General features: G+C 43.6%; 1 protein-coding gene across 8 annotated transcripts in view; it reads right to left on the reverse strand.

The window, feature by feature from the left end:
* Window positions 1–14,801, reverse strand: part of MAP2K3 (mitogen-activated protein kinase kinase 3) — a 315,923-nt gene that overhangs the window by 68,350 nt on the left and 232,772 nt on the right. For all 8 annotated transcript variants that reach the window (XM_085628897.1, XM_085628895.1, XM_085628901.1 and 5 more), the window contains one exon: window positions 13,330–13,449. In XM_085628897.1, coding sequence (XP_085485023.1) covers window positions 13,330–13,449 — 120 coding nt within the window. The remainder of the gene's footprint in view (window positions 1–13,329; window positions 13,450–14,801) is intronic.

Here is a 14,801-nt window from a genome sequence, read left to right on the forward strand (position 1 = left end):
CCAGATTTACCCCCTGATTGCGCCCCATTTGTTGTGGTGTTAACAAATGTACCCCCCCTTGAAGGATGTTGCCCAGAAAATTAACCCAGAAACCCACGAATCTCTTAAAAATAAAACAGTCTCGTGGTTAAATAAGCACTATGGTTTTCCAGTGCATTTAGCCCACCTGATAATAACAACGAGAAGAGTCTCCTGGGTAGGGCGTTCTCGTACCATAAAGGGGGACTGTGTTGTAATAAACTTTAGAAATCCCTTCATAGTGAATAACATCTTATTAAAAGCTACTTTGCTCCCTCACATTGATGAGGGTATTACCCTTCGCTCACTGGGTTTCTTCTACGAACAACAGACAAATTTACCCCATAGTGCTCCGTTGGAGGGCAGAGTACGTTATCCTGAAGGTCAGTTTCCTCAAGGTCTTGTTACTTCCAATCGCTTTCAGGCTTTGAGTAACCTAGATTCTAATGACTGACTGCACCATGATGGGGCTACTTCTAGACTTACTAGGGAAAGTGTATTCTCTACATGGGAAGAGGACCTGGTTTCTAGTGGAACTATGCTAGGCACAAGCGTAGAAGGCACCCAAAATGCCATGACTGCGGTGAGGAATGTCATTGATGAAAGAGTGGATAATATTGTCGTTGCCCCTCGGTTGCCCTCAGGTACAAGTGTCCTTAGTTGGAATATAGCTGGCCTCAACAGTAAAGCACATGATCCCACATGGAGGGACTGTTTATCAGGCCACGAAATCATTGGTTTACAAGAAACCTGGGACACTGAAAATACCTTTTTGTTGGATGGGTTTTCTGCTTTTTGGTCACCTGCGGCGGCCTCTTGTAGGGGGAGGGCTAAAGGCGGACTTCTAACTCTCATTTCACTGACTATTGAGGGTAAATACAGTAAAGTGGAGTGGAGTCAGGCTCGCCTCATTGTCTAGCAGTAGAAATTCAATCCAACTTTAATGGGATTTGGCTCATTGTAAATTTTTATAATTCATTTACCAAGAGTACGCCAAATGAACATTTACTCAGTCTATATGATTTTTTGCAAATGTATAATGAATCTAGCAAAAACCCTTATTCGGTTATTGTGCTTGGTGATTTTAATGTTCATTGTTGTTTTAACAATTGTTTTATATGGGACAGTTTAGGTCCTCCAAATCAAGGAAATATACATTTTGATCACACACCACAGGGGATGTTTCTAGATGAGCTTCTTGTTGGGAATTCCTTGGTTCATCCCGTCAATTACATTAATGACATCCCGACCTACAAAGGAAGTGGCTTAGGTTCCACCATTGACTACATCTTTGTCAGCTCTAACTTAGTAGATAATGTAAGTCAATACAAGGTAAAATGGTCTGTTTATAGTGATCATAATCCTGTCCAGTTAATTCGGACTGATGATCTTAAGAAAAGAGAATCTGATAATCCTACTGTCAGAACTCTGGACATAAGGCCAACTGACCAAACACGTCGCCTGAAATGGTGTCACGTGGTCCCAAAGGATTTCATTGAGAACTTGTGGGGAACGGTTGGGGATGAAATACATTTGTGTCTGCAAGATGGGATCCTTAGTGATGCAGTCCTGACAGCTTATGATAAAATCTGCTGTCAGGTAAATAGTGATCTTAAAAAAGTATGTAAGGTTAAACCCACTAGTGGGGAGAAATGGTTCGATCACAGCTGCTCATCAGCCCAACGGAAGTTAATGACAGCTCTGAAAGCGGTCCCACCAGACAGAGCAGAAATTGCCATATGTAGGAAGGCCTATAAAATGGCTCAGAATAAGCGCAAAAATGAAATCAGGGATGAGGCATGGAATGAACTCCTGTCCATTGATGTTATCAAAAATAGTGCTAAATTTTGGTTTATCGTAAACAAGCCTTTTTTTAATGGTAAAAGTAATAATGAGCTTGAATGCGGTATCCAAGAGGATAAATGGTATACCCATTTTAAACAGGTGTATGATGGAGATGGTCCGAGGGAGGGGTCCTCACTTAACCTTGAGAGTTATACCTTGTCTTTCACAGAACTAGAGGTCACAAATGCAATCATGCAAATGACAAGCAATAAGGCGCCGGGACCTGATGGAGTCCCGGGTGATCTTTTTAAATCAGATATAAAACTCTGGTCCAAAATCTTATTTAATGTTTTCACAAATGCATGTCAACTGGGCCTACCGTCGACGTGGGCGAAATCTGTCATCATTCCTATTTTTAAAAAGGGGGACAGAGGCGACCCGAGCTGCTACCGTCCAATCTCCCTTATAGATTCTTCCGTGAAAGTATTGGGGAGGGTGGTCCTTGCCCAACTGAATGGTTGGCTAGAGGAATCGGGAAAACTCTCTAAGGTCCAGTATGGATTTAGAAAAGGGATGGGTACCATAGACCAATGTCTAAATCTACAACTATTAATTGGTAAATACACGGTGGCCAAGAAGGGAACCTTGTTGGTTGCCTTCATGGATTTGTCATCGGCCTTTGACCGGGTAAATAGATCAAAACTTTGGTCCCTGCTCCTAGCACTCGGAGTACACAAAGACATCGTCTACTTCTTAGCGGATCTACATAGAGAGTTATTAGCAACAGTTCGTTACGATCAAAGGGGTAATTGCACAAAAGATATACCCATATCAAATGGGGTTAGGCAGGGGTGCATTTTGGCACCTCTACTTTTTACACTGTATATAAATGAACTAGACAATACCCTAATCGCCTCATGTAACGATATCCCTCGTGCAGGGAAATGTTTAATCCCTGCTCTTTTATATGCTGACGACGCCGCCCTAATTGTTAGAACGGGAGTGGGCCTTCAGCTACTGCTTAATTCATTTGCTGATTTTATGAAGGCTTTGGACTTATCTGTTAACTTTGTTAAATCACATGTCATGGTTATTGGCCCTAAATCCGCTAAATCTAAAACCTTTTTATGCGGGGGTCACCAATTATCCAGGGTATCTTCTTTTCCTTATTTGGGTGTTCTTTTTGATGACCGAGATTCTTGGGTAACCCAAATAATGGCAAAAAAGATTGTTTTTTCAAGAGCAACTGTGGGTGTTCTGGGTTTCGCCAGAAGGCTAGGTGCCAGACCAATGAGGGCCCTTATCCAGGTTTATAAAGCTAAGTGTCACTCCATAGCTTTATACGGAGCTGAGATATGGGGCATTAAAAATGCCAAAAGCATTCAGATTGTTGAGGATAGATTCTTAAAAAACCTCCTCTCAGTCCCGATCTCAACTGCTAACTATAATGTTCATCAGGAACTTGGAATCGGTTTTCTAGAAGACAGTATTGCCCTGGCCCCGATACTGAAATGGATCAGCATTTGGCTTAACCCGGATTTACACCTGAATCACATAATTCTGAAAGACTGTATGTTGCTAGACTATGGGTTACATATACCCTGGCTGAAATATATTCGGAACCTGGCTATTAAGCTTGGTAGACCTGAATTGTTTCATTCTCCTGAGACCCTGGTAAAAAGGTGACATTAAATGGTGTAAAGAAACATTTATGTACATATCTACCACGGAAAGGGAAGAGAAGGAGCTGGTTAAGGGCACTGTTAGGGCCCACCAGCTCTGTAAAACAACACCCTCCATGGAACCTTATCTAGGATTTGTCACAAATGCTAATCACCGTTTCCTTCTAACTAGATTTAGATTGAATCAATTACATCTCCTGATTAGAGTTAAGAAAGGCTGGAAAAGGGCGTTGGACCTTGGCCCTTGTTCTTGTGATAATTTTTCCCCTCAGGATATGATACACTTTTTTTTCTTTTGTGAGCACTTTATTGATATCAGGAAACGTTTTTTAATCCCTATATTAAGAAACAAAGGCTTTGTTCAAGTGAGACCTGCTTTCTTATATCTTCAGTTGTTAAACAATGTATGGGAAACTTTTAATATTGCGAACTTTTTAACTGTGGTAATTCGCTCCTTGAAGAAATGAACTGTACCCTTTTAATGTTTTTTAATTGGACACGTTGCCCTGTTAAATTTATTTGTGCCAATGTGTTTTTTAGGCATAGTAATCCACTATAATGAACTTTGTATTTTTAAAATGTATTTATTGTAGTATGCTTTTATGGTTTGCACTTAAACCGAATAAAGACTTTATGACTGACTGACTCGTAGTAAAGAGACTTGCTGGGAAGCGATCTTCTCCAACTCATAACCTTGTATTAACTATGTATTGTGTAAATTAATACACATCACACTCGACATAAAAGAAAGAGAAGCTTGCCTACGTATCTTACAAACTAGTAATCTAAAATGGCTGCTAACGCGGGAAACTGTATTGTGCATGCATCAACTGCATCTACGCAGTATGACGAGCGGGCCCTTGGAGGGAATTTCTTGCGCTTGCGCAGACGCTTTTAAAATGGCCGCTTGAAAACTCACATGCCAACCATCTGCTCTTGCTGAAACTAAACCAAGCTGTTTGCTAATACTAATGCGGGGGAAGCGTTTATAAGTAAATGGGATTAGAGTAGAGATAGGTGGTATACAGTGAAAAAATTATATTTTAAAATTAATATTGGTTTTCTTTCGATTTTTCTAAGAGTATACATTTGGGCCTCTTGTAAGAATCCGGAGTCTGTAACCCACATGATCTCCGCACATGCGTGGCGCAAATGAGCCGGAAGAAGTGATGTGACACTTGAACGCAGTCCAAAGATGAAAATGTTACATACCCTGGGATCCAGTATTAAAGTCCTTTGGAAACGAATGGGAACATATTAAGTTTATACTTTTGTATCTATTAAGATGTAAATACGGGTGGGAATAAAGATTTCTGAATAAAAATTACGGGGTGGGATCATTGAACAATAAACTGAAAGACTAAATTGAAAAATAAGCATGGTGTGATGATAATCCCCCCTTGCCTGTCCAATCAGATTTAGTAATTTTGTGATATTGAAACATTAATGGGTGGTACATGAGCATAGAAAGGTATAATTGAGGTAGTTTTTAGTTAGTTAGTTAGCGCGAGAGATACTGAATGCTACAGAGCTCAGGATGATGTCGGAGTAACAAGCGAATGCCGATGAAGAATCGATTTGCTGAACCATCAACTTAAACCTAATTAAATTAGAAGAAGATCGTGGAAGAATCTCGAGGAGAAAGAGTGTCAGAGAGGGGTGCTACGCAAGCGTCGGTACTAGAGAGGTCATCTATCCTGTCCCGATTCCCGCCCTGAAGCCTATGTCACCTGATCTTTCCCGGGGGACCCTTCCCAGCTCCTTGGCCAGGGGGTTGGTTTTCACACCATCCTAGGTAATTATATTTTCGTGAATGTGCAGTTGTACTTTTCTCTCGATCCTCTCCTTTCTGAGCAAAGTCATTGTTACGTATGATATTTGATTGATTGATCGATTAATTGAAACTTCTTTCCTGTGAGAGACAGAGACTGTACTTTGAAAATGGTTCACATGAAATTATTTTATATAAAGCCTTAAAAAAAACACTCAGAGTCTGTGGTCATTTCATTGCAAATAAAAATTAATTCATGTCATTTCACCATCAACTAGTTCAACTAATGGTCCATTGACCAGAGGAAATAATTCTTTGATCAGTGAAAGACTAGTTAGGAATGACAGGTAACTAATCTTGCAGTAAGAAACAACACAAACCTTGACTCCAGCAGTTAATACTGGCCTCTGTGTGTGCGCATGTGTATTTATGGGCCCAGGGAAGTATATGGTATGGAGTATCTGTGGCTGGTTCACCGCTGGATCATCAGGATAGTGTTGCAGGCCTTTAAGGCCTACACAAGAGCTATATGTATTGCGAATCATGGTTGGATACTAGGCTCATTTACAACTACCTCAACTAACTACTCTTAAAGAGAGAGGTGAAGAACTTGGTTAAATCCGGTACGCTGGTACAAAGGCAGATAATGGAGCTACTCTAGAAACATGCAGATGCAGCGAACAGAAAAGTACAGTATTTGGGTAAATTTACCACTGCACGTAGATCGGGATTGTGAGCAGCTCTCTGGCACATCCACTGATGCAACAGATCTGCAGGGGTGGACAGGATGGTAGGATATAGGAGACGGAGAAGATGCTCCAAGAACTCATGAACTTCTGTACTGACCTAAACACATCACATACTTTGTGCACGGATACTGAGATAGAGGAATATCTGGAGTACATTCCTATTCCATGGATAGGGGATCAGCATGAGGAATATGATGTTCCTCCTTCTATATGATGTTACTCCTAGAACTCAATTTTTCTGATAAATTTAGATAACAAAACCTTGGCCAAAACACGAGCGGGAGATGATGCCCCTGACCTCACTAGGTAAGGATGCCATCAACCTCGCTCATCTTTTCAGCTGGGATAGAACCACTGGCATGCCAGCTCTGCCAACATCACTCCTTTACCTAATGTCCCAGAGGATGCTTGTGTTACTCTATGCGAAGGATGTCCTGCTATTCATTAGAGAATATTCAATGGATATATCATCTCTGATGAGAGTATTCCAGTAATTTGAAGGGATATTAGGTCTCACTAGGACAAGTTGATGAAATTCTGTTTAACCCCTGGTACACACGAGGGGGGTTAGATTTAGCACCAGACTCAGTGAAACACAAAGGAATAAAAATTCAAAGGGAAAAAGAGACAACACTAAAAGATGACTATAGATGGCTAATGCAAATCTCACTGGGCAATTGAAATGCTAAACTGAACTCTCTCCGTCCAGAATACGCAGGATCGGATTGATAAAAAGTCTGTGCTTCAGAAATTACTCAAACTCACAATATGCGGATTTACCCATTGCATCAATTTTATATGACATTACAATCTACTTAATTTAAATTAGTATGTGGTGGCAAGCAAACCAGAATCAGTTGTGCAACACTCCTGAAGCCTTACACATAGAACAGATTACAGATCCCTGATTTTGAATGATAGTAACTGTGGGGGCAAGCAAACCCAGCCCACTACGGATACCACACAACAAATACAGTGCTGCACGCTGTGATCAAGACAGATGTAGCCGACTCATTCTGCCTGTAGGCGGTTCGGGTCAACCCAAATATCCAGGGTTCTAGGGCTATTAATCCAATCATGTGCGCTGCCAAGGCCTGGAAAATACTTAATAAATGTACAGGGTTGGTACTGTTATATGCTCGCACTCTCTCTATGCCTGGAAGTGTGTAGACTGTGCAAACTCTGGACAAGACCGTGGCTGGCTGTTGCCACAGAAGATCCTCCCAAATAAGCAGCCATATGGAGGACAGATGGTCATGTCTTGAAGTTCTGGGTACCATACTCTCCCGGCCAGTCCGGAGCCGCTAATATGACTTGGAAAGGTCATTCCTGATCTTCAGAAGTCAAGGTAGTAGCGCAAAGGCATGAAGTAGTCCCGTGTTCTACTCCAGGCAGAATGAGTCTCCAAGAGAGCCTTCTTAGGAACTCCAGCATGCAAAAGTATGGACATTGTGTATTCTCTGCAGTGGCGAAGAGATTGAACCACAGTTCTCCCCATTGTTGGAAGACACCCTGCCCCAACGGCAGAAGTAACTGTCATTCACCCAGTGACTCCTTCAGAAATAATTACCATTGAAAATCCCCTAGGCGTCACGGACTCAGTTCCTCCACGCTGGCGTTTAAAGATCCTGCCTCATGATGCATTCATTATCAGGGAAATACCCTAAGTGAGCCAGTTCCAGAAGTGCAGTCCACCTAGTTCAGAGCTCCAGTCCACCCTCCTTGTTGAAGTATCACATGGCAGGGGTGTTATCTGTGAAGTCTTAACGCAGCCTCCCCTAGATTGCCGGCAGGAAGGCTTTCAATGCCAAGCGAATGGGCTCCAACAAGTTTATGTGGCGATGGGTCACTGCCAGAGACCAGTCTTCTGATTTCCACACCTACCAGATGACCGCCCCAACACAACAGTGAACACCTAAGGGGGACTGCTAAGGCCAAAGGGGGGCTCAGCAAACTGAATGCCCCATCCCGCTTGAACTGCAAGTAGTGCCTGTGGGCCAACAGGACAAGCAAATGGAAATAACAGACTCCAAGTCTGGAGCTACTATCCAGTCTTGTGGATCCAGGGCAGACAGAACCTAGGCCAGCACGAGCATTCTGAATTTGTCATTCCACAGGAAGAAACTGAGAGGTTGGAGAACTAAAATAGGAGAGAGGTTGGAGAACTAAAATAGGAAAGAGGCCTCCATCACTTTTCAGCAGCAGGACATAGCTGGAGTAACACCCAGTTCCTATTTCTGAGGAGGGACTCTCTCATTGGCTCCTTTTGCCAGACAGCCCACACTTCCTGCAGTAAAATGGATAACTGCGCCTACGAAAGCCAATCGGATGGGGCTGTTAAAAAACTAATAGCAGGATGTAGCCTATTTAACTATCTACAGGACCCACCTGTCAGATGTTATGGCTTGCCACTGGGGCAGAAAACTACTGATCCTGCCTCCCTCAGGGTGGTCGTGTGCACTAACAGCAAACTAAAGCAGGTTGGAGACTGCAGCAGACAGGGCAGGGGGACAGAGGTTTGCTGTTACTGCAGGCCTCAACGCTGTGCGCTGGGTCCCCTACCTTGTCCTTGAAAAGACTGCAGTGTCGGCTATTCGCTAGTCTGCCGTGGCGTTGTCTCAAAAAGAGCAGAACTGTTGTGGATACTGCCATGAGAGTGTGGAGAGACCGAAAGAGTGTGGAATTGCTCTTCCCTCCTTCAAGCTCTGTAGGGAAGAAGCCACTGTCTTGCCAAATTGGCAAGACTTGACAATAGTATATCCGTGAGTGACCCCTGGACTTAAACCGAGAGCCTGTGGATCTCAGTTATCTGTCGAGCCGGAGCACTGTGCTAGTTCCGACTGATCTGCCAAAAAAGGAGACCAAGTCCAGGCCAGACAGTTTGACATATCTGGGCATGATCCAGCCATTCTGAATGGTGTGCGCTGAGTTGGGCAGGATTTCCATGAGACTGCTGGCAAGATCTCCACCACCATATACCACATAAAGCTTGCTGGAGTTGACTGATCGAAAGGCAATGCTAGCTGATCACAACATGCATTTCCTGAATTACTCAACTCTTGATTCTGGGAGGATCATAGGGAAACAGTTTAGGTTAATCATGGTAGCAGAAGCCTGAACTACCAAGCTCTCAGGAGTACGGTGTTGTGTGGAAAAAGGAGTGCCACCCAGAGAAGGTCTGCGGTATTGTACTACACATCTATGTACAAGTGTACAGGAACAAGGTTTAGCTCAGGGTTCCCATGAGTGTGTCCCTCAGGGCCTAGTGGCATGGCAGTAAATGCTCAAGTGAAGTCTACCCAGGCTGCAAACCTTCAGTGAGGCCATTAGCTTTCACCTCAGAAGACGATAACTATAAATTCAGGACTTCAGCTGCTCATCTGATGTCCACAGTAAATTAGGCTGTCTCTTATGTTGAAGGATGTGGAGAAGAACCCAGCCCTGTGTCAGGGGAAGTGTCCAATTCCACTTGGCCTATTGTAGGTTTTTTTTTTTTTATATTTATTGAACATTTTGCAAAACAACCAATACAGCCAACAAACATGTCGGTCCACATCAGCAAGTCGTTGTAATACAGTATGCCGTCTGGTGTCGTACAATAAAAGACACAGTTCAATAGTCAACATGCCCACATCTGTATATATCCCAGGCCATGGAATTGGATGCAGGAGTCCAGGGGGGCACACCACCCTACCGCACTACACAGGGCTATCGCAGTCAAGAAGAAGGGCATGGGACGCACACAAGGACCCCCCAGCTCGACACGCTACGCTCGCAGAATGGGAAGCACCGGGGCCTCGGAGCGACCTCACCGCCCCCCAGCACACCTCAATCATTCACATCCACCATCTCCTTCAGCTTCCCCAGCCTGATGTTCCCGAGCCCAGCTCACAAACGGTTCCCAGATGTCACGGGGCCTGGACGCAGTCGGCAGCAACTCCCCAAACGTGGTTAGCTGTGTATGCCCATACATGACGTCAGCCAGCCAGCCTTTCACTGTGGGTATCCCTCTCCTCCCCCAATGGACCGCCACCCGCCGCTTGGCAAACAGCAGGAGCAACGCGTGCAACTTACGCGACTGTGGCGGAGTGTCTCGGACATAACCTAAGAGCCCGAGCAGGGGGGAGGGGGCGTCCGAGCGACCCACAATCTGGTTAATTAATAAAAAAATCTGAGCCCAGTAACCCACCAGCCGCGGGCACGACCATGCTACGTGTAAAAAATGGCCTATTGTAGGTTTAAACAAGAATTGTCATCACCAAATTGTGGGGGAATTCATCCCTCCATCTTCTACAAAGACTGTCTGGATTTGCTCTGAATCTGATCCAAAAGGTTGTTGGAGCGCTAGAGGGTGGCTCTTAGGCAGAGATACTGTTTTTTCTGAATGATAGTGAACTGGGATCAGTTGCCTCCGAACTATTCCAGTACATGACTTTGACCGAGACTGATTTGGTCCAGAGTTGGACAGGGCAGTAGGAACAGCTTCGGGACCAGCGTGGGTGTGTCAAGTATTGGCATGGACTGTGGTACCGAAAGTGGAATAAGCCCTACATGTCGAAAGAAAACCCAAATGAGTTCAAGTGGTAAGAGTGTGCAGACCACGGATTAGCCAGTGGTAACACAACAGAGGCCTACGCGGATCTTTGGGCCCAAGGAGTGCCAGTGGGAACCGGTTGGGGGTCTAGGATGCGCAACATCGCATTCTTGAAAACCTCAATCTGTTGCAATGTCACCAACTGCACCGGGAATTTGAGGTGCATCATAATCAACTGCGGAATCAGCTCCTCGGCAGGTGAACAGGATAGAAGGGCACCTTGATGTCCTCAGAACTTATCAGAGGGAAAGTGGCGAAACTGGGATGAGCCCTGCTCGGTCTTCTTACTTGCATCTCTTTTTGCACTTCAACTTACCCACAGACTTGGACCATGATGAACATCTGTTGCAGAAGCAGCCCTGAGAGTGGGAACTGGTCTGCAGTCATGACTTCTAACAGAGCTTACGGGACGTAGCAATGTGAAGCTTGACTTTGCGATTGCGCAGTGCCTTAGGATATCTGAAAGCAGACTCCTCACACAACTGCGAGTCATGGCCTGAAACCAAACTCCGGATTCACCTCATGGGGTAGTAACAGACATCTGCTTGCGACAGTCCCCACAAGGATTAAACTATGTAGTTTTAGAAGGGGCCCGGTTTCCTCAAACACTGGAAAAAGCAAGTTTCAGGGGAAAAAAAACCTGCTAACTGAAGAGAAAAAGTAGGAGCTAGCTCCAGATGCGTATTTGAAGATACAGAAAGAAAGTAACTGACGTCAGTGAGCTTTGGTGTTGCTTACATGTGGCTCCAGACATCACTTCTGAGGCGAAACGGGGGTCGATGCAGAACCACAAGACAACACCTACTGGTGGACAAGGGCAATGCTAAAAGATTTTCCAGATCACGTATAATGCCTAGTGTTATTCTATAGGTGAGGTATCTTCAGGTCCATCAGAATGGCACATAATGGATGACACCTTTTCGGAACATCAATATATATTACTACAAATATTTGCTCCACCAATAGCACAAATGCATTCACTACATTCCCACAAGAGCTCCTAGAAGTATACTATATCTGCCCTTCCGAAGAAGCATCTCACAGTGTTAAGACTATATGGAATGTCAAACCATTGAGCTGCGATGTCAATTGGGAGTCAGAAGAAGCTGGGAAAGGAACCTAGACACACAGGCTGATGATCATTGAAAATTCTGCAGCAAGAAGACCAGGAAGATATAAGCGAGTAGCATACAGAGGACAGTACATTACAAATTCCTACACGGGTCTATTCCACGCCTAAAAAAATGTATGGATAGGGGTTTGCGACAAGATGCCATCTGCTGACAATGGAGTGGGGGGGGCAGACATTCACAGACTTAATGCACGTGGCATGTCATTGTCCAGCTGGAGAGAACGGGATAGCGATATTCAATAATATTTTGGATAGGACAGCACTAGAGACAAAACCTTCCCCATTGATGGCACCATTGGGCTTCACACATGAAATATTTAAAAAGGTTAGAAAATATAGAAAAATAGCCTTAGTCCAACCCAAAAGACAATTTGCAATGTACTGTGGACGGGACCCACTCTAAGCCATTAAGTGATGGGTAAACAACCTGATCTACCGTAATGTTCAATCAAAACAATTACTAACCAATTTGAGGGCATCCATGACACTACGCATAATTCTGATAAAAGTATTGATTCAGGAATAAGGCTGGTAATTTCTGGTGTTTGGTGGGCATTCATAATATCTCGCACTGGTACAGTACTAGACCTTATGGATGATGGCCATTCTTAACAAGTGCACATTAACAGCACAGTGGTGCCCACAAATGATAGAACAGCTGCCCCCGCAGTACAACTGTAATTTTTGCTTTATTGCGGACACCCACTACACAAGGCTGCCCAGTGCTGGCCTAATGACCCTGGCAAAATGGTGGCAATTCGTGGGTCTACTGTGGTCATCCATAGCCCAATAGTGAATCTGAGAGTATGGTGTTAATTCTTGACATATTGCGGGCATCCTTCGCATAATTGTAGTAATTCTAGTCCAATGGTGGGCATTCATGACGCAATTCAGCAATAATTGCCACTGCATTATGGTGGCAATTAATATTTAGGCACACATCATAATGGTGGCACCCAGGCTTAATGATCGTAATTTCTCAATTACTGTTGCCAGCCCTGGTACAATCATAACAAAGCACACATATAAATAATTTTAAAGTAGTAAAGTTCAAGTAGGCTCAGAGAAGTGAGGAAGTAGTGCAAGCAAATGTACAGAAAGTTCTGTAAATGCAGATGTTACTATATCCCATTTCATATGTGCCAATTTCATTTGTGCTAATTTTATTAAGGTATGATAAGTTATAGATTTCCAAATCAGCCCAGTCATGCATCAAACGACTCACCCACAAGTTCCACTCTGATCACTGTAACAGGTGTATCTGTCTATTTGATTTTTTCCAACATAATCTATAATCTCTCTGAAACCAATAATAATTACTGGAACACACTTTCTACTTTCCATTCCACTTCCCATTCTACAAGACTATTTTGAATGTAAACTTGAGATAATAAATAAAAGAATATTCGGAAAGAAAGTGGAGCCAAAGTAAGGAACTGGAAAGCCTGGTGGAGACGGGTTACATCAGATGAGGATTGTAAACTGTTCTTTATGGGCAATGTTGGGTGGCAGTGCATCAGGATGGTGCATCTACTATTCAGAGCCACACTTTGTAAACAGGTCCGTTTGGCTTCCCTCCAATTTCCCGACATAGTTACCTCTCTGAATAGTGCCCCATAAAAGGTTACTGTGTAGAAGCAGTCAACGGTCCTCATGGAAATATCCAAGTCCATAACCAGCCTCTTCTGTTCCTCGGTGTTTACTGTTGCCCGGATTCTCTGAAAATGGGAAGAATCCACAGTGAGACTGAAGGCAAATTGAAGGATCCTATGCAAAGCAGCGCATACCTATCATAGTGTACAAGAACATGGCTATTGAACAGAGCTGGTCTTCTCCACTGAGGCTGTGGACATCCTGGAAGACATTCCAACCAGCAGGCCTGGATGTCTTCACTATATTGGACATTAAGGGACATCTCTATGCATATTTTGAAGGTAACTAGAAGTAAGCATAGTTGATCTTCTAAGGTTAATCTATGAAATTTCAGTGCATTAATATCCCAACTGTTCTGCCAGCAATCAGTCACTTATATGCACTATGTTCTAGCGTGAGCGCACACACACACACACACACACACACACAGGGAGGGGTGAGTTATACCAAACAGTGATTGGAAGGGGAATCGGAGATATACTCGATAGCAACAAGCATTAATGTTTGGAACCTAATTTTAGCCACTATTCATATTTAACAAGGTTGCTCCATTCAAAAGTGCCCTCCAAACCCACCTGTTCTACGAAACCAACACGGCCAGTGACTCTTCCGGGGGTACAAAGCAATACCTTTTAAAACAGTTCAGCAGACACTCTGAAGTAAGTCATTAAGGCACTCTAAGAAGAATAAAGTTTAAAAATCTCTGCACTGTTTTCAAAACAAAGTTAGACCGTAACAAAGCACAAAACCCCAATTTACAAAGATGTGTAAGAGTAGGTCATATTTGCTCTTGTAGTCTCCTGGTGTACGTCTGATTTACAGCTATGAGCCAGGAGTGCTCCTGGCCTGCTCCTGGGGTGGAGGGTTAAGCCAGGTGTACTACAAAAGTAAGCCACAGCAGATTATTTTTTCCAAGTGATATATGCTGCACAATGCTGAGATCCTGCAATGCAAATGTGATCTGCCAGGTCAGATTCAATCACTAGTCACATGCAGGTAGGTTAATCACAGACGGCCCGATTCACGAAGGAAAATTGAAATGAAAGTCTACCTTTACGACTTTTGGTATACACAAAGGGCATTTACGAGGACGAAAGTTAGGCTTTTGTCTCAGTTAAACTTAAGTCTTGGTCTTAAGTTTAAGTGGGACCAAAACGGAGACAAAAGTCAAACAACTACTCGTAAATGCCCTTCATAAATACAGAATGTGGTAAAGTTAGTCTTTCGTATCAGTTTACCTTTGTGAACCGGGCCCATAGTGTTGGGCAACCATCTCTGTGATGGACTGCATGCAAGCTTTAAGAACCAACCAAATCTGGCTGCATTAAAAAAAAGTAAAACCAAGTCTCTTTAAATAGGCTTCCGGTCTCATCACAAGACTAGTTGGAGAAATTTACCAAGGATTTGGTGGCCTGAA

This window comes from Triturus cristatus, chromosome 10 (assembly GCF_964204655.1).
Source record: "Triturus cristatus chromosome 10, aTriCri1.1, whole genome shotgun sequence".
NCBI lineage: Eukaryota > Metazoa > Chordata > Amphibia > Caudata > Salamandridae > Triturus > Triturus cristatus.